Source organism: Leuciscus leuciscus, assembly GCF_965113295.1.
Source record: "Leuciscus leuciscus genome assembly, chromosome: 17".
Taxonomy (NCBI): Eukaryota; Metazoa; Chordata; class Actinopteri; order Cypriniformes; family Leuciscidae; genus Leuciscus; species Leuciscus leuciscus.
The window spans coordinates 14,711,500-14,737,928 of NC_138741.1; the positions used below are offsets into that span (position 1 = coordinate 14,711,500).

Consider the following 26,429-nt stretch of genomic DNA (forward strand, 5'->3'; position numbering starts at 1 on the left):
GACTAACCGCTAGAGGGACAAATACACTATTGCAGTTATTCAAACCAGCTGTCTAAAACCTTCATTGCGGTCATCCTAGACTACATTTTTGGCTTTAATAGCTGCCTACCTAGAATATACTTATACTGTGTGCACTATTATACCTGCCTACCTGTACAGTTTGTATGAATTTAGCATTTTGGCCATATAGCCGCCTACCAACACAGCATTTATGGACATTAAAGTAGGCTATAGCTACAAACAGGAACTTGCGGTCATACGTTCACTTTGTATGCAAGATTTGAAGATTACAAGAGGTCATTTACATGGAGACCTTAACTACAGTAGCATGAACAGCTTTTTTACATTTATTCTAAAGGTCAGAGAGAGGGTGGTACAAATTATGTAAACCTTTTTGGTGCGAGGAAACTTCAATTGAAATAAGTGTAAGTTACTTCAAGGAGAAGGAGAAAAAAAAACTATAAATGAGTTGATTGTCAATATCCTTTTGCATAGCATTTCTAAAGCAGCAGTAGCAGGGACGTGCAGACACTTCCTCATGGGCAGGGGCTCAAATGTAAAAAAAAAAAAAAAAAAGGGGAATATATTTAGCAAATACCGTGTAGAGGTTTGTGGAGTTCAGATTCAATTCCAGCTAACTTTGTTATACATTTGTACATGTAATAACACTCGCAGCGGTCATGAAGCGGATATATTCTGTCTGTGAGTAGAAAGTAGAATCATTCAGTCGCAAGGTTTGATTACTTGAGTGTCTGATGAAAATATAGCTCTACTCTTACAGAAACACTTGGTATTGACTGCATGGAGCACTTTACTGTTTTTAAACACTTGTTTCATTACCATCAGAGACCCTTGAAAATGCAATAATAATGCAATAGAGTGAATGACAAATGTACAGGTAAAATGTGAAGGTTTTATCTTTAAAATGCCCATTATCACTGCTGTATTTGTTTTATTTTAAAAGAAAAACAAGCTGTGGGTCGTATTTATGTTATTTATATTAACATATCCTATATAATCTCCATCTGAAATTGACCCGTTTTAAATCTATATAACTTATGTTACTTATGTTACTTACTTTATATTCAATGGCGATTCTAGGGGGTGGCCTGGGCTCATTGGCCACCCCTGCGGCCACCCCAGATCTGATAGGTAGGTCAAGTTCGTCAACACAAGAAACGAGAAATGTTGTCAATCAGTGATGACAGCTGATGATCAACTGATTTAGGGCCAGTTTCACATTTTTAACTAACACAGGAACGGTCAAACTGAGACTGTGGCTGATTTCTGCTCAGCGGACGTTTGGCCATGCAGGTCAGATGACCCATGAGATAAGAGCACGCGCGCTGCACGGTGCACCTGCTGCTGCTGGTCCGTGAAACAAGAGGACGGTCACACAGTTGCAACAATACAACAACGATAAAAACGCTGGAATCAGTCGATTGAGAGGTATGGTCGGGACCCAACGCAACAGAGTGCGGCACGGGAATATAGATCTGATGGCCGAGTGCGGGCGCGGGCGGTAATGCACACGTGTGTCGATTCGCGGGAGTCGGGACTCCCGCAAAGTAGAATTATCTATAAATTGAACAAATAAAAACGAATAAATTGTCATTCATCTGTTGCACAAAAGCAACAAGAACAACTAAAACAAAATAGAAACTATTTACAGGCCAGAGTCTCTATTTATAACATGTTTGCAGCGTTGAACAATGTAACCAATCACAGACATATGTGTTGATTTCTTGAACGCAATGGCCAATCAGATGCATTTAAGATAGAATCCCCTCACCACTCAAAATGGACTTTTTGTTTAGTGCTGAATTCTGCATACTGGCAAATCATCTATTATATCAAACAAAGTGTAGATAATATGAAAGATTAATTATGCTGCCAGTTTCATTGATAATAACAGAGATTTGTGAGATCACGATGAACTGAGATGTCAGCTTTTTAGGAATTATTAAGTGAGAAATCCGTCCCGCGCAGGTCTCTAATGTAGACTTTAAAAACAAACCACTAACATTATATTTACATTAACAGTAGCCTAGGCTGCAATCTAGTGTATGTAAACCTTTTTCGGACAAGTTAATGGCCAAGTTAATTGAGTAAATAATATCCCCCACTATGGCAATTAATAATAGACTATAGTAAACACATTTCCTAAATAGGCCTGTGACTATATCTTACATTTTATGAAATAGTACCATTATTTAAAAATAAAGTTTGCACTTTGTTACTATTATTAAAATCCTCCATTTCCTCTAGATCCAACTCCTCCCACCTTACATATAAGAGTTTAAAGGTTTACATAACATTACTTTATAGTATATATGGCCACCCCACTCTAGTTTTGTGTCCCATCTTGGCCACCCCAGTAAAAATGTCCTGGATACGCCATATATTTATATTAAACATTGTTTTTTAAAGAGATGAATTATACTTGAAGAATTATTAAAGCTAGGTTCGTGTATTTTTTTATTTTGTATTAACAGACGTAAATGGGCCTGAAACGCTTGATTTGCAACTTGATTTGTCAGGAAGACACTAGAAAAGGTTATTCTAAAAGGCTTTGCCATGATTTTTTCCCCATCTCTTCAGTGAGTGTGCACACCTAGCAGAGAAGAGAGAACACACTTTTTGAATGTATGATAGATAATAGCACATCACATTTGGGAGCACAGAAAGATTCAGTTAAGCACATTTCTGTTGCACTGTTCATACTGAATGCATTTTAATGGTGTCAAATGACTTGGCAGTGCATACCCTTTTTGCCAAATTAAAATGGTCTGTTTTACTACAGTGGCTTGTTTGGTTCTTTTTGCAGTTAGATTAGCAATGAAGGTAGCTAATTGTAAACCTACTACTCTAAAGTACAAACAATAACAAATTATTGTCATGGGGCTTGAAAATCAGTTTAAAACCATGTAGTCTCACATCCCTTCATTCATCAAAGTGAATCCTAGATTTTACAATATTTTTAATCAAAATTTGACCAATTTTTATATCCAAGCGTGTTGACCCATATTGGGATGCAAGAAAATAAAAGCAGGGGGTTGCACCCAAACAAAGATAAGTACTTTAGAATGAACAGATTCATACAAAATAATATCTTTCTAATATCTATGTATACTTTCATTCGCTTGTCACACCACAGGTTCATCTGGAATTAATTAGTGAAGACAAAATGCTAATAAAAACATCTGTTTGTGACCAGTTACAGGACCCCAGACACAGGTGTTAACATGCCTAAGTGTGCAGCTTATTTTGAACATTTAATCCGCTCAGAGACAGGAGATGAAAATGATCTATTTTGGCTTGAAGTGCACATTTATATAACATTAGTGTTAATTAATGTGTGTTGTCCTGGATATATAAACAACAGCAGTTTATATTTGATTTTTTTATTATGCATTCCAATCAAAACGTACCAACACAATGTAACATATTTCTATTAAATATTTAAAACGTTACAAAAATGTATGTATATGCTACATAAATTGCACAGTTTCTTCAAGCTGCCTGGTTCCAACTGCTGGTCCTTGACTTTGATTGCCAAGCGCTGCATTTTTTGTGGAGGTGCCTGGTCCACACCTGCATTGTCCTGTTGAAGGAACAGACATATCATGTCACGCTGCAGATTTAATGAGTGATTCTTAGAGAAAATCTTAATACATGTCCCTTCTACAATTTCAATATGAGGGTTCTATAAACTGAAAAGAATATGATACTAGTCATATATTAAATGATTAAAGTGTTTACATTTTTAAATCTGAAAAAAAAAGGAGGGAACTTACCAATGCTCTCTTCCGGTTCAGCTGGGACCTGGGCTGAAGGCTGCTCTGGTCCAGGTGTGAAGTGCTTATCTTATTCTGGCTCCTCAGTTTAGGATTCAGCTGCACCTTCTTGTCAGTTTCCACACACATTTTATTTCGGGGAGGTGGCTGACACACACCTACATTGTCCTGTTGAAGAAACAAACATAATCATTAATGAGTGCTTGTTAGACTTAATCTAAACACATATCTTTCTATAGTTTTGAAATACTAAAACTAAAAGGATTTGAATAGAGGACCTAGAAAACATAAAGCATATTTGAAGTCAATGTTTAAATTTTTTTATATATATATATATATATATATATATATATATATGAAAATAAGTAAAAACAAGAGATGGAAGGGACTTACAGATGCTTCTGTGCTCCTCTTACTCTGACTGGACATGGGTGGTCCAGGATGGGACTGTGCAAAGGGACTTGGTTTCTGCTGCCACAGATGAAACCCAGATGCTCCCTGTGGGGAACAAGGTGGAACAAGTGCACTCTGTGATATCTTAGGAGACACAGAAGCTCCCTTTGGGATATTCTGCTCCCTCTGCTTCTGCCTCTGCTGCTTAGGGATCCTGAGGCTTTCTCCCAGTTTGGGGGAATCTGCAGGCACAAGTGATCCCTGTGAGGTCCCCGAATGCACAAGCGCACCTTTTGGGATCAGAGCCCCAGAGGGCACTGCCGCTGCCTGTGGATTCCTGGAAGGCACTGCTGCTCCCTGTAGGGTCCTGGCATGCTTAGACGCTCCCACTGGGGTCCTGTCAGGCAAAGGTTTATTGGCTTGGGGCTTCTTCTGCACCAGCTCCTTCCTCAGTAGCTCAGAGATCAGATTTCTCTTCCCTGGAACCTTCTCAGGGACAGGTGATCCCTGTGCACAACAGACAGGCTTCTGCTGCAGCATCTCCTGCTTCAGTGGTTCCAGGATCTTTAGTTTTTCCCTGTTTGCGGTCTTGTCAGGCACGGGTGCTCCCTGAAGAGAAGAAGCTTGAGGCCTCTGCCGCAGCAGCTCCCGTCTCAGAGGCTCAGGAATCTTTCGCTTTTCCCTCTTTGAGATATTGTCAGGCAGTGTTCCATGAAGAGAAGCTTGAGGCTTCAGCTGCAGTAGCTCTCGTCTCAGTAGCTCAGGGACCTCTAGTTTTTCCCTCTTTGAGGTCTTGTCAGGCACGGGTGCTCCCTGAAGAGAAGAAGCTTGAGGCCTCTGCCGCAGCAGCTCCCGTCTCAGAGGCTCAGGAATCTTTAGCTTTTGCCTCTTTGAGATATTGTCAGGCAGTGTTCCCTGAAGAGAAGCTTGAGGCTTCAGCTGCAGTAGCTCTCGTCTCAGTGGCTCAGGGACCTCTAGTTTTTCCCTCTTTGAGGTCTTGTCAGGAATGGATGCTCCTCGAGGAGAGAAAGCTTGAGGCCTCTGCTGCAGCAGCTCCCCTCTCAGAGGCTCAGGGATCTTTAGCTTTTGCCTTTTTGAGATATTGTTAGGCAGTGTTCCCTGAAGAGAAGCTTGAAGCTTCAGCTGCAGTAGCTCTCGTCTCAGTAGCTCAGGGACCTCTAGTTTTTCCTTCTTTGAGGTCTTGTGAGGAATGGGTGCTCCTCGAGGAGAAGAAGCTTGAGGCCTCTGCTGCAGCAGCTCCCGTCTCAGAGGCTCAGGGATCTTTGGCCTTTTTAATATGTTGTCAGGCAGTTTTCCCTGAAGAGAAGGAGCTTGAGGCTTCTGCTGCTGCAGCCGCTCCTGCCTAAGAAGCTCAGAGATATTTAGTTTTCGCCTCTCTGGGACCTTTTCTGGCATGGGTGCTCGATGTGAGGAACATGCGAGCACCTTTGGGGCAGGCACAGGTGGTCTCCGTAGAGACTGGGGCACAGGTGCTCCCCGTGGAGACCCAGTGGGCACAGGTGCTTTCTGTGGGGACTCGACAGCCACTGGTGCTTCCTGTGGCTTTTTCTGCCTCCACTTTCTCTGCTGTTCTGTGGATTTCAGTGTTGTATCTGAGTTCAGGGCCTTCTCAGATGCATCCTTGAAGGCCAGGGATGAGGTGAGGTTCAACTTCTTAGAACTGGCATGCACAGTTGATTCCTGTTGGGACCTGGTGGGCACATGTGCTCCCTCTGCCTTGTTCTGCTTCATGGACTTCAGGGATGTGGGGCATGGAGTTTCTCCTGCCTCCACTGTTCCCCACCACAGCCCTGAGGTGAGGTCCCCATACTCAGGCTCCTCAGAGATGGGATGTGAAACCTCCATTATTGCCCACCACTCCCCTGCAGCATGGGCCATGGTGAGCTCGTCTGAGAGTTCAGGACATAAGGACTGCTCTGCACTCTCAGGACAACCGATGGGAAAGGTTGACATACTCATATTGATTTGGATTTGATGATGATCTAAAGAACTGAACAATACTGCCTTTGTGCAATCTCTATATGTAAAACACTGTGAAAGACAGAGAAATGGAAGAGATGAGTTGAGTAAACACATACAAACCTGGAAACTGTTTGTCTTAGTTATCAAAATACTCGAAAAAAGAAATGTTCTACAGTGTATGCCCATGGCTGTCAATCAGAAGAGACAAGGGAGTCCAGTCAAAGAGCCTCCTTAAAATCTTTTCAAAATGAACAATTAAGCTGAAAAAGTTCAGCTATATATATATATATATATATATATATATATATATATATATATATATATATATATATATTTTTTTTTTAAATCAATTTAACTACTAATGTGGATAACTAAGATGCTAAGATCATATTAAAGGAGTGGTGGAGTTCCAAAGACAAGATAACGTCTATGGAGCTCTCCATTTATGAATATTATAATGGTCATAGACTGTATTTGTTGATTTAATGTGTTTTGTTGATTGAGATAATAATGTGTCATTAAATATCAAGAATATAGGAGGATATCATCTGTGTATGGGAGCATATCAACAAATAGCTAACGTTAGTATATTAAAAACATTAAAAACCCAATTTACATATTAGCCTCCCCAAAATGTTCCACACAAATTACCACTGTATAGCATGCCTATTTATGTATCTGCATCGAGTCAATAACATTCTATTGTTTAAGTAGATTCTAATCTGAGTAATACAAATATAAAAATTCAAATCTCCAAACCTTGAATGAAAAGCATACTTACGATCATTCGCCGACTCGCTACAAAAGGCAAGATTCCTCTGCACTCAGTTATACAGACCCCTATGACGTCACAATGGTGACGTCATAGGCTCAATTAACTCAAGTGTTTGTGAGTGACGTCAAATCTAGGCTGTTTAGATTCAAACTGGACATGCAATACAAATACAAAGAGTGACTAATAATTTGTATTCCATTGTTCTTAAACATATCTGTTTTACCCTTGTAGTGAAGTTTATGACCATTTTTTTCTTGTGCATGGTAGCTATGCTGAATAATTCTCAAAATTAACAGCTTCTTATTCTTTATATATATAGGGGAGCACGGGGCACAACCTAACGCGGGGCTAGTTGTAACACGCTTGTTTTAAATACTTCCGCACATGCTTGGATGACGAAACTTTGTGTATTTACTAGTTGCCATATCAACACTATATAGAAAAAAAAATTCCGCCAAAATTATTATTTTTTTGGAAGATATCCATAGACATTTATTAAACCATAGCAAAAGTAAATTTCTTACTTAAGTTAATTTTTCATCTCTATTTTTGGTGTTTATTTAAAATAAGACAAATCTGATATTATTTTAATCTCCAAGATGTTATTTAACAGTTGAGATAGTTATTTAATGCTTCGCTAACTAGCAGAAGACACTAGCAGGGTTTAAATCCCAGTTGTGCAGGCTGGGGCATGTTGTAACACTGCGTTACAATGTGCCCCTATTAGAAATATGCTATTATATTCTATACTTTTATTAATTTTATTGGGAAAACGTGAGAAAAAGGTGAATAAAGCCTGAGAGTCAATGTTCAGAAATTACTAATTATTCATTTGTTTTGAACTATGTTGTATAGCTTTGTTTTCATGTGTTCGTAGTCAAAACTCAAAAATTTGTTTATAATATTTAATTATTAAAAATTGCCATTATTTTATATGAAAAAGTTTTTTAATTGTATTTTATTTAGAAAATATTTTAGTTTGTTTTGTATATATTTTTTATTAGATCAGATAACATTTTAAGCTGTCATATGTTATGTTATAATGCGCCCCACACATGTTACAATGTACAATGTTACTATGGGGCATGTTGTCACATTTTACTTCCATTCTTTCGGGGTATGTCAAGAAAAAAAGTATATACTGTATTAATAAAACAAAACCACATAATTGTACTAGACATGTGGGAAATTAATGTGGGAAAAAATAAATACTCTGAACCATAAGTACTAGATTTACACAAACTGAGAAAGTCAAAAAGCGTTAGGTTGTGCCCCGCTCTATATATATGTTTTTTTTTGATAAGTTGCATAATTATTATCTCTATCAGTTTTCTTGTGTATTTCTGTGGTTTTCATGTGTTTATGCTTTAAGAGATTATTTTCAGATTTATATTCGATTTATGATTATTTTATTATCATTACTGTTTTCATCTAAATGCTTGTTGCAAATATTGTGGGTTGTATAATACGCGTTGCTTCAAATTAATACAAAATATTATTGTAGCTGGAGAAGGATGTGTGTGATTGGTTATACGTGCATGTTCGCGCGTCTTTACGTATATTTGGGGGAGTTCTACGCGATACACTTCATTCTCGATAAGCAACGGTGAAGGGGCATCGCTTGACCGTGTAGCCTATTCATATTAATATCGTCTTTTACAGGTATAAAATAAAATTCACGCCATCATTGTAGACTTCTTCACATTAATTGTTTTCTGATGTATATGAGCGTGTTATGTCTGTAAACTCTATTTAGTGTTAACGATCGGTGCCGCCGTTAGTGTAAATTACTCTGGTGATGCGGAGATAAAATACAGATTATGTAGTGGTATTGTATGTGTTTCATGTTATCCTTTATTCATTATTTCTTTGTTAGGATTTTATTTCGTGCTGATTCACTGATAATGTGAGTATATGACGTCATGTAGTCGAGTGAACTTGGATGTAGGCTACATGGCATGAATTAAATTTTAGTGTTTACATTACCAGTAATGTAAAGCTGTGTTGAAAAGTATGAGGCTGCACTTGTTAATGTATATCATTTATTTTCATTAATTAATCGTTTCATAATAGCCTAGCAGATAATACCGTGCAGGGGTTTGTGGAGTTCATTCAATTCCAGCTATAACTTTTTTATACATTTGTACATGTAATAACACTCGCAGCGGTCATGAAGCCGATATATTCTGTCTGTGAGTAGAAAGTAGAATCATTCAGTCGCAAGGTTTGTTTACTTGAGTGTCGGATGAAAATATAGCTCTAGTCTTACAGAAACACTTTGTATTGACTGCATGGAGCACTTTACTGTTTTTAAACACTTATCAGAGACCCTTGAAAATGCATTCATAATGCAATAGAGTGAATGACAAATGTACAGGTAAACTGTGAAGGTTTTATCTGTAAAATGCCCATTATCACTGCTGTGTTTGTTTTATTTTAAAAGAAAAACAAGCTGTGGGTCGTATTTATGTTATTTATATTAACATATCCTATATAATCTCCATCTGAAATTGACCCGTTTTAAATCTAAGCCTATAAGTTATGTACATAATGACATATATTTATATCAAACATTGTTTTTTAAAGAGATGAACCATACTTGAAGAATTATTAAAGCTAGGTTCTTGTATTATTATAATTTTTTTTGTATTAACAGACGTAAATGAGCCTGAAACGCTTGATTTGCAACTTGATTTGTCAGGAAGACACTAGAAAAGGTTATTCTAAAAGGCTTTGCCATGATTTTTTCCCCATCTCTTCAGTGAGTGTGCACACCTAGCAGAGAAGAGAGAACACACTTTTTGAATGTATGATAGATAATAGCACATCACATTTGGGAGCACAGAAAGATTCAGTTAAGCACATTTCTGTTGCACTGTTCATACTGAATGCATTTTAATGGTGTCAAATGACTTGGCAGTGCATACCCTTTTTGCCAAATTAAAATGGTCTGTTTTACTACAGTGGCTTGTTTGGTTCTTTTTGCAGTTAGATTAGCAATGAAGGTAGCTAATTGTAAACCTACTACTCTAAAGTACAAACAATAACAAATTATTGTCATGGGGCTTGAAAATCAGTTTAAAACCATGTAGTCTCACATCCCTTCATTCATCAAAGTGAATCCTAGATTTTACAATATTTTTAATCAAAATTTGACCAATTTTTATATCCAAGCGTGTTGACCCATATTGGGATGCAAGAAAATAAAAGCAGGGGGTTGCACCCAAACAAAGATAAGTACTTTAGAATGAACAGATTCATACAAAATAATATCTTTCTAATATCTATGTATACTTTCATTCGCTTGTCACACCACAGGTTCATCTGGAATTAATTAGTGAAGACAAAATGCTAATAAAAACATCTGTTTGTGACCAGTTACAGGACCCCAGACACAGGTGTTAACATGCCTAAGTGTGCAGCTTATTTTGAACATTTAATCCGCTCAGAGACAGGAGATGAAAATGATCTATTTTGGCTTGAAGTGCACATTTATATAACATTAGTGTTAATTAATGTGTGTTGTCCTGGATATATAAACAACAGCACAGTTTATATTTGATTTTTTTATTATGCATTCCAATCAAAACGTACCAACACAATGTAACATATTTCTATTAAATATTTAAAACGTTACAAAAATGTATGTATATGCTACATAAATTGCACAGTTTCTTCAAGCTGCCTGGTTCCAACTGCTGGTCCTTGACTTTGATTGCCAAGCGCTGCATTTTTTGTGGAGGTGCCTGGTCCACACCTGCATTGTCCTGTTGAAGGAACAGACATATCATGTCACGCTGCAGATTTAATGAGTGATTCTTAGAGAAAATCTTAATACATGTCCCTTCTACAATTTCAATATGAGGGTTCTATAAACTGAAAAGAATATGATACTAGTCATATATTAAATGATTAAAGTGTTTACATTTTTAAATCTGAAAAAAAAGGAGGGAACTTACCAATGCTCTCTTCCGGTTCAGCTGGGACCTGGGCTGAAGGCTGCTCTGGTCCAGGTGTGAAGTGCTTATCTTATTCTGGCTCCTCAGTTTAGGATTCAGCTGCACCTTCTTGTCAGTTTCCACACACATTTTATTTCGGGGAGGTGGCTGACACACACCTACATTGTCCTGTTGAAGAAACAAACATAATCATTAATGAGTGCTTGTTAGACTTAATCTAAACACATATCTTTCTATAGTTTTGAAATACTAAAACTAAAAGGATTTGAATAGAGGACCTAGAAAACATAAAGCATATTTGAAGTCAATGTTTAAATTTTTATATATATATATATATATATATATATATATATATATATATATATATATATATATATATATATATATATATGAAAATAAGTAAAAACAAGAGATGGAAGGGACTTACAGATGCTTCTGTGCTCCTCTTACTCTGACTGGACATGGGTGGTCCAGGATGGGACTGTGCAAAGGGACTCGGTTTCTGCTGCCACAGATGAAACCCAGATGCTCCCTGTGGGGAACAAGGTGGAACAAGTGCACTCTGTGATATCTTAGGAGACACAGAAGCTCCCTTTGGGATATTCTGCTCCCTCTGCTTCTGCCTCTGCTGCTTAGGGATCCTGAGGCTTTCTCCCAGTTTGGGGGAATCTGCAGGCACAAGTGATCCCTGTGAGGTCCCCGAATGCACAAGCGCACCTTTTGGGATCAGAGCCCCAGAGGGCACTGCCGCTGCCTGTGGATTCCTGGAAGGCACTGCTGCTCCCTGTAGGGTCCTGGCATGCTTAGACGCTCCCACTGGGGTCCTGTCAGGCAAAGGTTTATTGGCTTGGGGCTTCTTCTGCACCAGCTCCTTCCTCAGTAGCTCAGAGATCAGATTTCTCTTCCCTGGAACCTTCTCAGGGACAGGTGATCCCTGTGCACAACAGACAGGCTTCTGCTGCAGCATCTCCTGCTTCAGTGGTTCCAGGATCTTTAGTTTTTCCCTGTTTGCGGTCTTGTCAGGCACGGGTGCTCCCTGAAGAGAAGAAGCTTGAGGCCTCTGCCGCAGCAGCTCCCGTCTCAGAGGCTCAGGAATCTTTCGCTTTTCCCTCTTTGAGATATTGTCAGGCAGTGTTCCATGAAGAGAAGCTTGAGGCTTCAGCTGCAGTAGCTCTCGTCTCAGTGGCTCAGGGACCTCTAGTTTTTCCCTCTTTGAGGTCTTGTCAGGAATGGGTGCTCCTCGAGGAGAGAAAGCTTGAGGCCTCTGCTGCAGCAGCTCCCCTCTCAGAGGCTCAGGGATCTTTAGCTTTTGCCTTTTTGAGATATTGTTAGGCAGTGTTCCCTGAAGAGAAGCTTGAAGCTTCAGCTGCAGTAGCTCTCGTCTCAGTAGCTCAGGGACCTCTAGTTTTTCCTTCTTTGAGGTCTTGTCAGGAATGGGTGCTCCTCGAGGAGAAGAAGCTTGAGGCCTCTGCTGCAGCAGCTCCCGTCTCAGAGGCTCAGGGATCTTTGGCCTTTTTAATATGTTGTCAGGCAGTTTTCCCTGAAGAGAAGGAGCTTGAGGCTTCTGCTGCTGCAGCCGCTCCTGCCTAAGAAGCTCAGAGATATTTAGTTTTCGCCTCTCTGGGACCTTTTCTGGCATGGGTGCTCGATGTGAGGAACATGCGAGCACCTTTGGGGCAGGCAGGTGGTCTCCGTAGAGACTGGGGCACAGGTGCTCCCCGTGGAGACCCAGTGGGCACAGGTGCTTTCTGTGGGGACTCGACAGCCACTGGTGCTTCCTGTGGCTTTTTCTGCCTCCACTTTCTCTGCTGTTCTGTGGATTTCAGAGTTGTATCTGAGTTCAGGGCCTTCTCAGATGCATCCTTGAAGGCCAGGGATGAGGTGAGGTTCAACTTCTTAGAACTGGCATGCACAGTTGATTCCTGTTGGGACCTGGTGGGCACATGTGCTCCCTCTGCCTTGTTCTGCTTCATGGACTTCAGGGATGTGGGGCATGGAGTTTCTCCTGCCTCCACTGTTCCCCACCACAGCCCTGAGGTGAGGTCCCCATACTCAGGCTCCTCAGAGATGGGATGTGAAACCTCCATTATTGCCCACCACTCCCCTGCAGCAAGGGCCATGGTGAGCTCGTCTGAGAGTTCAGGACATAAGGACTGCTCTGCACTCTCAGGACAACCGATGGGAAAGGTTGACATACTCATATTGATTTGGATTTGATGATGATCTAAAGAACTGAACAATACTGCCTTTGTGCAATCTCTATATGTAAAACACTGTGAAAGACAGAGAAATGGAAGAGATGAGTTGAGTAAACACATACAAACCTGGAAACTGTTTGTCTTAGTTATCAAAATACTCGAAAAAAGAAATGTTCTACAGTGTATGCCCATGGCTGTCAATCAGAAGAGACAAGGGAGTCCAGTCAAAGAGCCTCCTTAAAATCTTTTCAAAATGAACAATTAAGCTGAAAAAGTTCAGCTATATATATATATATATATATATATATATTTTTTTTTTTTTTAAATCAATTTAACTACTAATGTGGATAACTAAGATGCTAAGATCATATTAAAGGAGTGGTGGAGTTCCAAAGACAAGATAACGTCAATGGAGCTCTCCATTTATGAATATTATAATGGTCATAGACTGTATTTGTTGATTTAATGTGTTTTGTTGATTGAGATAATAATGTGTCATTAAATATCAAGAATATAGGAGGATATCATCTGTGTATGGGAGCATATCAACAAATAGCTAACGTTAGTATATTAAAAACATTAAAAACCCAATTTACATATTAGCCTCCCCAAAATGTTCCACACAAATTACCACTGTATAGCATGCCTATTTATGTATCTGCATCGAGTCAATAACATTCTATTGTTTAAGTAGATTCTAATCTGAGTAATACAAATATAAAAATTCAAATCTCCAAACCTTGAATGAAAAGCATACTTACGATCATTCGCCGACTCGCTACAAAAGGCAAGATTCCTCTGCACTCAGTTATACAGACCCCTATGACGTCACAATGGTGACGTCATAGGCTCAATTAACTCAAGTGTTTGTGAGTGACGTCAAATCTAGGCTGTTTAGATTCAAACTGGACATGCAATACAAATACAAAGAGTGACTAATAATTTGTATTCCATTGTTCTTAAACATATCTGTTTTACCCTTGTAGTGAAGTTTATGACCATTTTTTTCTTGTGCATGGTAGCTATGCTGAATAATTCTCAAAATTAACAGCTTCTTATTCTTTATATATATAGGGGAGCACGGGGCACAACCTAACGCGGGGCTAGTTGTAACACGCTTGTTTTAAATACTTCCGCACATGCTTGGATGACGAAACTTTGTGTATTTACTAGTTGCCATATCAACACTATATAGAAAAAAAAATTCCGCCAAAATTATTATTTTTTTGGAAGATATCCATAGACATTTATTAAACCATAGCAAAAGTAAATTTCTTACTTAAGTTAATTTTTCATCTCTATTTTTGGTGTTTATTTAAAATAAGACAAATCTGATATTATTTTAATCTCCAAGATGTTATTTAACAGTTGAGATAGTTATTTAATGCTTCGCTAACTAGCAGAAGACACTAGCAGCTCACTGTAAAAAAAAATTTGTTCACTCAACTTACATTTTTTAGTTATTTTTTTGCTTTGACTCAGTTAAGTTTTATTGACTTAATCTACTAAGTATGTTCAACTTAAAAAGTTTAGTTGACATAGTTAAAATAGTTGAGCCAACAACTTATTTCAAGTTACCTGGACTTGTAAAGATTAGTTGAAATACAATAACTTACATTTTCAAGTTATCTGGACTTGTAAAGATTAGTTGAAATACGATAACTTACATTTTCAAGTTACCTGGACTTGTAAAGATTAGTTGAAATACAATAACTTACATGTTCAAGTTACCTGGACTTGTAAAGATTAGTTGAAATACGATAACTTACATTTTCAAGTTATCTGTACTAAAGTGTATGTTCATTGAACTTAATTTAGCATATTTTCTCAACTTGCAATATAGCACACTCAACCAAATAAATAACAGATTTTTCCATACAAATGGTTTTATTGTTCCTTACAAATCAATAAATGTTAAGAATAAACAACATATTCAAAGGAATACAATTATATCACAATTGCATGAAGTTTAAAGATAAAAATGTATTTGAAAAATGCATAGAAAGTGTATTCATGTGGGATTTTTTTCATGTTTGTACAAGTTTTCAGCATTGATGACCTGACATGCATTCTCATTGCTTAATTTTTTAAAATTTTACTTGGCTAAAACATATATTAAGATTTCATGTGTTTTAAAGTTATTTCACAAGGGGGTATATTTATGTGAAAAATCTTAGTCTCAGTTCACACAAAAAAAGTTGCTCACCTGTTAATACCTGTTAATACTTTCCATTGTTGGTAGACAAATGAAGATCTTTTTAATAAAATCGGTGAGCTTTCTGTCCCTCCTTTGACAGCCTAAGCAACTAGAACTTTCAAGGTCCAGAAAAGACATCCTTAAAGTAATCCAAGTGACTCCAGTGGTTTAACCTAGGTTTTATGAAGCATTGTCAGTGTTTCATTCCATTTTATTTATTAAATAGTTTTCTCCATCAAATGTTTACAAGAACATAGCAGCACATGATTCTTGTGTCGACGCGAAAGCTGACCCTGCTGCATGTAAACAAATATATAAACCACTGACGTCACTTGGATTACTTTAAGGATGTCTTTTCTGGAACTTGAAAGTATTAGTTGAATAGGATGTCAAAGGAGGGACAGAAAGATCAAAGATTTCATTTAAAAAAATATCTTAATTTATGTTTCAAAGATAAACAAAGGTCTTTTAGGTTTGGAGCAACATGAGATCTAACATTTAACAAAATAATTTTAATTTAGGTTAAACTAACACTTTAAGATTTTTCACATTAATAATACCTCTTTAACTGTGAAATAACTTTAAACCACATGAAATCTTAATATATGTTTTAGCCAAGTAAAATTAAACAAAGTTAAACAATGAAAATGATGTCAGGCCCTTGATGCAGAGAACTTGTAAAAACATGGGTAAACAAAAAAATACAGATGAAAACACAGGCTCTTTGTAGAAATACATACCTTACCTCAACAACATCTTTAATTCAACAATGTATTTTTAAGAGAGTGCACTCTTGCACTGCAGGTATCAGCTCCAATGTTCATGAATCACCTCGGAAGTGTATCTGAGGTGTTTTCTGGGGTAGTTTATGTTGAGAGCATAAAGCAATGTCATTTGTATGTCACCAAATCCTCGCAGAACAACTGCTTCCTCGATTACAAGGGCCACATCACTAGAGTTGCATGGAATTGGGTCTATCACATCTTCCACCACTGCGATGATTCCTAGAGTCATGCCCCGATCATATCTTCTTCAGAATCTGTGTGCTGTATTAAAAAATGACAAACTTCAAAATGTGCTTTCACACATACAACACTGAAGCTCAACCACTTAAACACAACATGAGTACACCAAGTCTTATTTAGTGTTCCGAAGAAGATTAAAGGTCTTACAGGCTTGGAACAATATGAGGGCGAGTAATTGATGAGAGAACTTTCATTTTTGAATGAACTATCCTGTAAAAAACCTTTAAACTGAGAGACTTAGGTCAAATACTATACACTGTGAATAAACGGAGGCATTTTGCATCTGTACACTAAATGAAGCATTATAAAATGTTACAATCAAGCTACAATATTTTAAGGCCTAAAGAAATTGATTTCACAGGGGACTTTTTTCTTCCAAAATGTAATTTTGATTATCAAAGATAAAACTTAAAGGTGGTATCAGCGATTTCAGGCCCAAACATAAATGATCACATTCATCTAATATTTCCTAACGATCCGCTAGCTGCCCGCCCCATAAGTATGCTGTCAAAAAACCGCGTCTCTCTAGGTAGCCTAGGCTCTGAGATCTGCACACAAAAACAGTTGGTATCAACATCACTCAAAACCAAAATAAATAGTGTTCCAACCAATCATCGACAGGGGCGGGTGTTGTGAGGTTTTCGCGTGCAGCCGTCATAGGCAGCCGTGCACGAGCGCAAAACCTCACAACACCCGCCCCTGTCGATGATTGGTTGGAACACTATTTATTTTGGTTTTGAGTGATGTTGATACCAACTGTTTTTGCCTACAGAGCCTAGGCTACCTAGAGAGACGCGGTTTTTTGACAGCATGCTTATGGGGCGGGCAGCTAGCGGATCGTTAGGAAATATTAGATGAATGTGATCATTTATGTTTGGGCCTGAAATCGCTGATACCACCTTTAATATGTCATTATAAAATGATTGACTAGAAGGTGACTAATTTTTTTTTATTTTAAATACGCATTAACAAATGACATATTACTTTTTTCTTCAATATTTTGCAGCACTAATAAAAAATATGCACGACAACAGAAATGGCAAGAAAGGAAGTGCCCATAATGTTTATGAAAAAAGTACAGTAGAAATATATGTACTTACATTTTTATCTAGGCTGTCCATTATGGTCCTCATTTCAGCAATGTCAGCAAAGTGCTTGAACGGTAGACACAACAGTTTTGGTAGATGCCAGTCAAGACCCTCATAAAAGGACTTGCTCAGGTCCAGTGAAATTAGCATGTTGAATTCTGCACTGATCTAAACTAATATTAAATGACACAAACATAACAGCAGCATGTTAAACAACACTGCAAAATAATATATCTACATATTCATCTAAACACCATTTTCAGCAGTGTAGGACTTTACCTGTCTCTCACAAAAAAAGAACCGGCCACCTCTTTTTCCATAGCAGATACTGGAGGATCCTTTTTTAACTCTCCTGTCTGCCTGTAATGCCACAGGTCTCTGAGAAAGCATAAAGATCACAGTTCAACGTAAAAGCTGCAGCACAGAGCCGGACAGATTGTGTATGGTCCCTGGACAAATGTATTTTTTAGAGCAAACTCAGTTCTAAATGAACACACACAGTCTTTATAGATGCAGGGAAGCAGACAGTTACTTACATGATGGCAGTGCTTCAGCTTGTAGTGCCTTCTGACAATGCGTTCATTGGTTGTCTTGAATAAACAGAACTTGCTGCTCCACTTTATTGGTCAAGGGCAAAAGAAAAGAACAATTAAGTCAACTAACATTTAATAAACCGAGTACACATACACAATCAAGATCAAGACTAGATCAATAATAGTTTATCACCAAATTTGTGGATATATATTTATTGACATTACTATTAAGACCTTATTAGGACAGTATTAGATAAGCATTTCACTAGTTCTGGGGAAAACACTGCGATGGTTAAGCGGTTGCTATAGTTACATAATCTCCCACAATAAACTAAACATAACTGACCACAGTCTTTTAAGTTCGACATTTAATAAGTAAAACTAGACAGTTGTACAACAACTTTTCAGTTATGGAGCGTCCATCTCGAACACCGGAGGATTCTGATAATCCTGCCGCACCACTCACACAGTTTTACATTAAATTAACGTTACATTATTTGTCAGCTCGTTGTTGTCGTACTCACGCGTCGACGCTGCTTTGCCTGAATGGTGATTAGACTTGCTGATTTTGGCGCAAATAACTTGAACATGAGAGTGAACAAACATGGTAGAAATGCGTTATTTTTCACGACATGCTTTTCCCGCTCTCTAGGCTATTTTATCATTCATCCATATATCAGTCTCTCTCACATAATTAATATATATATATATATATATATATATATATATATATATATATATATATATATATATATATATATATATATTAGCCTATGTAACGTTAAACTGGTAAAACTGGTAAAACTGGATTAGCAACAGTCCAATGTGATCTAGAAACGTTGATATTGAACAATACATAGATGATTACTTCATATGTCATTTTACAAGTTATTACATCATATTAACGAATATTTACTTACCATATTTGATGATAGTGGAAGAATTAAATCATCTGCCGATAAACTCTCCAGCAATGGCCGATGAAGGAGTCAAGGCGAGAGACCTGTTTGTTTCGCGCTTCACGTGATCTCATCTCGCGATAAAAAATGAGAACTAACCTTACTGGTTCAGCATATGTTTTTAAGTTGAGGCGGCAAATACTCTAGTTATGTCAACTTGCAGACTAGTTGAGACAGTGAAAACTTAACATGTTAAGTTGAATTAACAAATTCAGAAACCACAAGTTGTATAAACTTACAAAATTACATTGAAACAACTAAAATGCGGAATCATTTTTTACAGTGAGGGTTTAAATCCCAGTTGTGCAGGCGGGGGCATGTTGTAACACTGCGTTACAATGTGCCCCTATTAGAAATATGCTATTATATTCTATACTTTTATAAATTTTATTGGGAAAACGTGAGAAAAAGGTGAATAAAGACTGAGAGTCAATGTTCAGAAATTACTAATTATTCATTTGTTTTGAACTATGTTGTATAGCTTTGTTTTCATGTGTTCGTAGTCAAAACTCAAAAATTTGTTTATAATATTTAATTATTAAAAATTGCCATTATTTTATATGAAAAAGTTTTTTAATTGTATTTTATTTAGAAAATATTTTAGTTTGTTTTGTATATATTTTTTATTAGATCAGATAACATTTTAAGCTGTCATATGTTATGTTACAATGCGCCCCACACATGTTACAATGTACCCCACCTATGGGGCATGTTGTCACATTTCACTTCCATTCTTTCGGGGTATGTCAAGAAAAAAAGTATATACTGTATTAATAAAACAAAACCACATAATTGTACTAGACATGTGGGAAATTAATGTGGGAAAAAATAAATACTCTGAACCATAAGTACTAGATTTACACAAACTGAGAAAGTCAAAAAGCGTTAGGTTGTGCCCCGCTCTATATCTATGTTTTTTTTTGATAAGTTGCATAATTATTATCTCTATCAGTTTTCTTGTGTATTTCTGTGGTTTTCATGTGTTTATGCTTTAAGAGATTATTTTCAGATTTATATTCGATTTATGATTATTTTATTATCATTACTGTTTTCATCTAAATGCTTGTTGCAAATATTGTGGGTTGTATAATACGCGTTGCTTCAAATTAATACAAAATATTATTGTAGCTGGAGAAGGATGTGTGTGATTGGTTATACGTGCATGCTCGCGCGTCTTTACGTATATTTGGGGAGTTCTACGCGATACACTTCATTCTCGATAAGCAACGGTGAAGGGGCATCGCTTGACCGTGTAGCCTATTCATATTAATATCGTCTTTTACAGGTATAAAATAAAATGCACGCCATCATTGTAGACTTCTTCACATTAATTGTTTTCTGATGTATATGAGCGTGTTATGTCTGTAAACTCTATTTAGTGTTAACGATCGGTGCCGCCGTTAGTGTAAATTACTCTGGTGATGCGGAGATAAAATACAGATTATGTAGTGGTATTGTATGTGTTTCATGTTATCCTTTATTCATTAATTCTTTGTTAGGATTTTATTTCGTGCTGATTCACTGATAATGTGAGTATATGACGTCATGTAGTCGAGTGAACTTGGATGTAGGCTACATGGCATGAATGAAATTTTAGTGTTTACATTACCAGTAATGTAAAGCTGTGTTGAAAAGTATGAGGCTGCACTTGTTAATGTATATAATTTATTTTCATTAATTAATCGTTTCATAATAGCCTAGCAGATAATACCGTGCAGGGGTTTGTGGAGTTCATTCAATTCCAGCTATAACTTTTTTATACATTTGTACATGTAATAACACTCGCAGCGGTCATGAAGCGGATATATTCTGTCTGTGAGTAGAAAGTAGAATCATTCAGTCGCAAGGTTTGTTTACTTGAGTGTCGGATGAAAATATAGCTCTAGTCTTACAGAAACACTTTGTATTGACTGCATGGAGCACTTTACTGTTTTTAAACACTTATCAGAGACCCTTGAAAATGCATTCATAATGCAATAGAGTGAATGACAAATGTACAGGTAAAATGTGAAGGTTTTATCTGTAAAATGCCCATTATCACTGCTGTGTTTGTTTTATTTTAAAAGAAAAACAAGCTGTGGGTCGTATTTATGTTATTTATATTAACATATCCTATATAATCTCCATCTGAAATTGACCCGTTTTAAATCTAAGCCTATAAGTTATGTACATAATGACATATATTTATATCAAACATTGTTTTTTAAAGAGATGAACCATACTTGAAGAATTATTAAAGCTAGGTTCGTGTATTATTTTTTTTGTATTAACAGACGTAAATGGGCCTGAAACGCTTGATTTGCAACTTGATTTGTCAGGAAGACACTAGAAAAGGTTATTCTAAAAGGCTTTGCCATGATTTTTTCCCCATCTCTTCAGTGAGTGTGCACACCTAGCAGAGAAGAGAGAACACACTTTTTGAATGTATGATAGATAATAGCACATCACATTTGGGAGCACAGAAAGATTCAGTTAAGCACATTTCTGTTGCACTGTTCATACTGAATGCATTTTAATGGTGTCAAATGACTTGGCAGTGCATACCCTTTTTGCCAAATTAAAATGGTCTGTTTTACTACAGTGGCTTGTTTGGTTCTTTTTGCAGTTAGATTAGCAATGAAGGTAGCTAATTGTAAACCTACTACTCTAAAGTACAAACAATAACAAATTATTGTCATGGGGCTTGAAAATCAGTTTAAAACCATGTAGTCTCACATCCCTTCATTCATCAAAGTGAATCCTAGATTTTACAATATTTTTAATCAAAATTTGACCAATTTTTATATCCAAGCGTGTTGACCCATATTGGGATGCAAGAAAATAAAAGCAGGGGGTTGCACCCAAACAAAGATAAGTACTTTAGAATGAACAGATTCATACAAAATAATATCTTTCTAATATCTATGTATACTTTCATTCGCTTGTCACACCACAGGTTCATCTGGAATTAATTAGTGAAGACAAAATGCTAATAAAAACATCTGTTTGTGACCAGTTACAGGACCCCAGACACAGGTGTTAACATGCCTAAGTGTGCAGCTTATTTTGAACATTTAATCCGCTCAGAGACAGGAGATGAAAATGATCTATTTTGGCTTGAAGTGCACATTTATATAACATTAGTGTTAATTAATGTGTGTTGTCCTGGATATATAAACAACAGCACAGTTTATATTTGATTTTTTTATTATGCATTCCAATCAAAACGTACCAACACAATGTAACATATTTCTATTAAATATTTAAAACGTTACAAAAATGTATGTATATGCTACATAAATTGCACAGTTTCTTCAAGCTGCCTGGTTCCAACTGCTGGTCCTTGACTTTGATTGCCAAGCGCTGCATTTTTTGTGGAGGTGCCTGGTCCACACCTGCATTGTCCTGTTGAAGGAACAGACATATCATGTCACGCTGCAGATTTAATGAGTGATTCTTAGAGAAAATCTTAATACATGTCCCTTCTACAATTTCAATATGAGGGTTCTATAAACTGAAAAGAATATGATACTAGTCATATATTAAATGATTAAAGTGTTTACATTTTTAAATCTGAAAAAAAAAGGAGGGAACTTACCAATGCTCTCTTCCGGTTCAGCTGGGACCTGGGCTGAAGGCTGCTCTGGTCCAGGTGTGAAGTGCTTATCTTATTCTGGCTCCTCAGTTTAGGATTCAGCTGCACCTTCTTGTCAGTTTCCACACACATTTTATTTCGGGGAGGTGGCTGACACACACCTACATTGTCCTGTTGAAGAAACAAACATAATCATTAATGAGTGCTTGTTAGACTTAATCTAAACACATATCTTTCTATAGTTTTGAAATACTAAAACTAAAAGGATTTGAATAGAGGACCTAGAAAACATATAGCATATTTGAAGTCAATGTTTAAATTTATATATATATATATATATATATATATATATATGAAAATAAGTAAAAACAAGAGATGGAAGGGACTTACAGATGCTTCTGTGCTCCTCTTACTCTGACTGGACATGGGTGGTCCAGGATGGGACTGTGCAAAGGGACTCGGTTTCTGCTGCCACAGATGAAACCCAGATGCTCCCTGTGGGGAACAAGGTGGAACAAGTGCACTCTGTGATATCTTAGGAGACACAGAAGCTCCCTTTGGGATATTCTGCTCCCTCTGCTTCTGCCTCTGCTGCTTAGGGATCCTGAGGCTTTCTCCCAGTTTGGGGGAATCTGCAGGCACAAGTGATCCCTGTGAGGTCCCCGAATGCACAAGCGCACCTTTTGGGATCAGAGCCCCAGAGGGCACTGCCGCTGCCTGTGGATTCCTGGAAGGCACTGCTGCTCCCTGTAGGGTCCTGGCATGCTTAGACGCTCCCACTGGGGTCCTGTCAGGCAAAGGTTTATTGGCTTGGGGCTTCTTCTGCACCAGCTCCTTCCTCAGTAGCTCAGAGATCAGATTTCTCTTCCCTGGAACCTTCTCAGGGACAGGTGATCCCTGTGCACAACAGACAGGCTTCTGCTGCAGCATCTCCTGCTTCAGTGGTTCCAGGATCTTTAGTTTTTCCCTGTTTGCGGTCTTGTCAGGCACGGGTGCTCCCTGAAGAGAAGAAGCTTGAGGCCTCTGCCGCAGCAGCTCCCGTCTCAGAGGCTCAGGAATCTTTCGCTTTTCCCTCTTTGAGATATTGTCAGGCAGTGTTCCATGAAGAGAAGCTTGAGGCTTCAGCTGCAGTAGCTCTCGTCTCAGTGGCTCAGGGACCTCTAGTTTTTCCCTCTTTGAGGTCTTGTCAGGAATGGGTGCTCCTCGAGGAGAGAAAGCTTGAGGCCTCTGCTGCAGCAGCTCCCCTCTCAGAGGCTCAGGGATCTTTAGCTTTTGCCTTTTTGAGATATTGTTAGGCAGTGTTCCCTGAAGAGAAGCTTGAAGCTTCAGCTGCAGTAGCTCTCGTCTCAGTAGCTCAGGGACCTCTAGTTTTTCCTTCTTTGAGGTCTTGTCAGGAATGGGTGCTCCTCGAGGAGAAGAAGCTTGAGGCCTCTGCTGCAGCAGCTCCCGTCTCAGAGGCTCAGGGATCTTTGGCCTTTTTAATATGTTGTCAGGCAGTTTTCCCTGAAGAGAAGGAGCTTGAGGCTTCTGCTGCTGCAGCCGCTCCTGCCTAAGAAGCTCAGAGATATTTAGTTTTCGCCTCTCTGGGACCTTTTCTGGCATGGGTGCTCGATGTGAGGAACATGCGAGCACCTTTGGGGCAGGCACAGGTGGTCTCCGTAGAGACTGGGGCACAGGTGCTCCCCGTGGAGACCCAGTGGGCACAGGTGCTTTCTGTGGGGACTCGACAGCCACTGGTGCTTCCTGTGGCTTTTTCTGCCTCCACTTTCTCTGCTGTTCTGTGGATTTCAGAGTTGTATCTGAGTTCAGGGCCTTCTCAGATGCATCCTTGAAGGCCAGGGATGAGGTGAGGTTCAACTTCTTAGAACTGGCATGCACAGTTGATTCCTGTTGGGACCTGGTGGGCACATGTGCTCCCTCTGCCTTGTTCTGCTTCATGGACTTCAGGGATGTGGGGCATGGAGTTTCTCCTGCCTCCACTGTTCCCCACCACAGCCCTGAGGTGAGGTCCCCATACTCAGGCTCCTCAGAGATGGGATGTGAAACCTCCATTATTGCCCACCACTCCCCTGCAGCAAGGGCCATGGTGAGCTCGTCTGAGAGTTCAGGACATAAGGACTGCTCTGCACTCTCAGGACAACCGATGGGAAAGGTTGACATACTCATATTGATTTGGATTTGATGATGATCTAAAGAACTGAACAATACTGCCTTTGTGCAATCTCTATATGTAAAACACTGTGAAAGACAGAGAAATGGAAGAGATGAGTTGAGTAAACACATACAAACCTGGAAACTGTTTGTCTTAGTTATCAAAATACTCGAAAAAAGAAATGTTCTACAGTGTATGCCCATGGCTGTCAATCAGAAGAGACAAGGGAGTCCAGTCAAAGAGCCTCCTTAAAATCTTTTCAAAATGAACAATTAAGCTGAAAAAGTTCAGCTATATATATATATATATATATATTTTTTTTTTTTTTTTTTTTTTTTTAATCAATTTAACTACTAATGTGGATAACTAAGATGCTAAGATCATATTAAAGGAGTGGTGGAGTTCCAAAGACAAGATAACGTCTATGGAGCTCTCCATTTATGAATATTATAATGGTCATAGACTGTATTTGTTGATTTAATGTGTTTTGTTGATTGAGATAATAATGTGTCATTAAATATCAAGAATATAGGAGGATATCATCTGTGTATGGGAGCATATCAACAAATAGCTAACGTTAGTATATTAAAAACATTAAAAACCCAATTTACATATTAGCCTCCCCAAAATGTTCCACACAAATTACCACTGTATAGCATGCCTATTTATGTATCTGCATCGAGTCAATAACATTCTATTGTTTAAGTAGATTCTAATCTGAGTAATACAAATATAAAAATTCAAATCTCCAAACCTTGAATGAAAAGCATACTTACGATCATTCGCCGACTCGCTACAAAAGGCAAGATTCCTCTGCACTCAGTTATACAGACCCCTATGACGTCACAATGCGTGACGTCATAGGCTCAATTAACTCAAGTGTTTGTGAGTGACGTCAAATCTAGGCTGTTTAGATTCAAACTGGACATGCAATACAAATACAAAGAGTGACTAATAATTTGTATTCCATTGTTCTTAAACATATCTGTTTTACCCTTGTAGTGAAGTTTATGACCATTTTTTTCTTGTGCATGGTAGCTATGCTGAATAATTCTCAAAATTAACAGCTTCTTATTCTTTATATATATAGGGGAGCACGGGGCACAACCTAACGCGGGGCTAGTTGTAACACGCTTGTTTTAAATACTTCCGCACATGCTTGGATGACGAAACTTTGTGTATTTACTAGTTGCCATATCAACACTATATAGAAAAAAAAATTCCGCCAAAATTATTATTTTTTTGGAAGATATCCATAGACATTTATTAAACCATAGCAAAAGTAAATTTCTTACTTAAGTTAATTTTTCATCTCTATTTTTGGTGTTTATTTAAAATAAGACAAATCTGATATTATTTTAATCTCCAAGATGTTATTTAACAGTTGAGATAGTTATTTAATGCTTCGCTAACTAGCAGAAGACACTAGCAGGGTTTAAATCCCAGTTGTGCAGGCGGGGGCATGTTGTAACACTGCGTTACAATGTGCCCCTATTAGAAATATGCTATTATATTCTATACTTTTATTAATTTTATTGGGAAAACGTGAGAAAAAGGTGAATAAAGACTGAGAGTCAATGTTCAGAAATTACTAATTATTCATTTGTTTTGAACTATGTTGTATAGCTTTGTTTTCATGTGTTCGTAGTCAAAACTCAAAAATTTGTTTATAATATTTAATTATTAAAAATTGCCATTATTTTATATGAAAAAGTTTTTTAATTGTATTTTATTTAGAAAATATTTTAGTTTGTTTTGTATATATTTTTTATTAGATCAGATAACATTTTAAGCTG

The 26,429-nt window shown here is 37.7% G+C and overlaps 1 protein-coding gene across 4 annotated transcripts; it reads right to left on the reverse strand.

Moving 5' to 3' along the window:
• Positions 1-14,979: 14,979 nt before the first annotated feature.
• Positions 14,980-19,162, reverse strand: LOC309478793 (uncharacterized protein). Of its 4 annotated transcripts, XM_082142548.1 has the most exons (6): positions 18,869-19,162; positions 18,473-18,529; positions 17,952-18,032; positions 17,695-17,793; positions 17,428-17,583; positions 14,980-16,348 (listed from the first exon to the last, which is right to left on the reverse strand). In XM_082142548.1, the coding sequence occupies exons 1-6, from the start codon at positions 18,869-18,871 to the stop codon at positions 16,313-16,315; spliced, it is 432 nt and encodes a 143-aa protein (XP_081998674.1). In that variant the 5' UTR covers positions 18,872-19,162; the 3' UTR covers positions 14,980-16,312. The 4 variants fall into 4 exon arrangements, 3 of the variants coding, with proteins under 3 accessions (XP_081998674.1, XP_081998675.1, XP_081998673.1); XM_082142549.1 differs by lacking the exon at positions 18,473-18,529; XM_082142547.1 differs by lacking the exon at positions 18,869-19,162 and having other exon boundaries at positions 18,473-18,626.
• Positions 19,163-26,429: the final 7,267 nt, after the last annotated feature.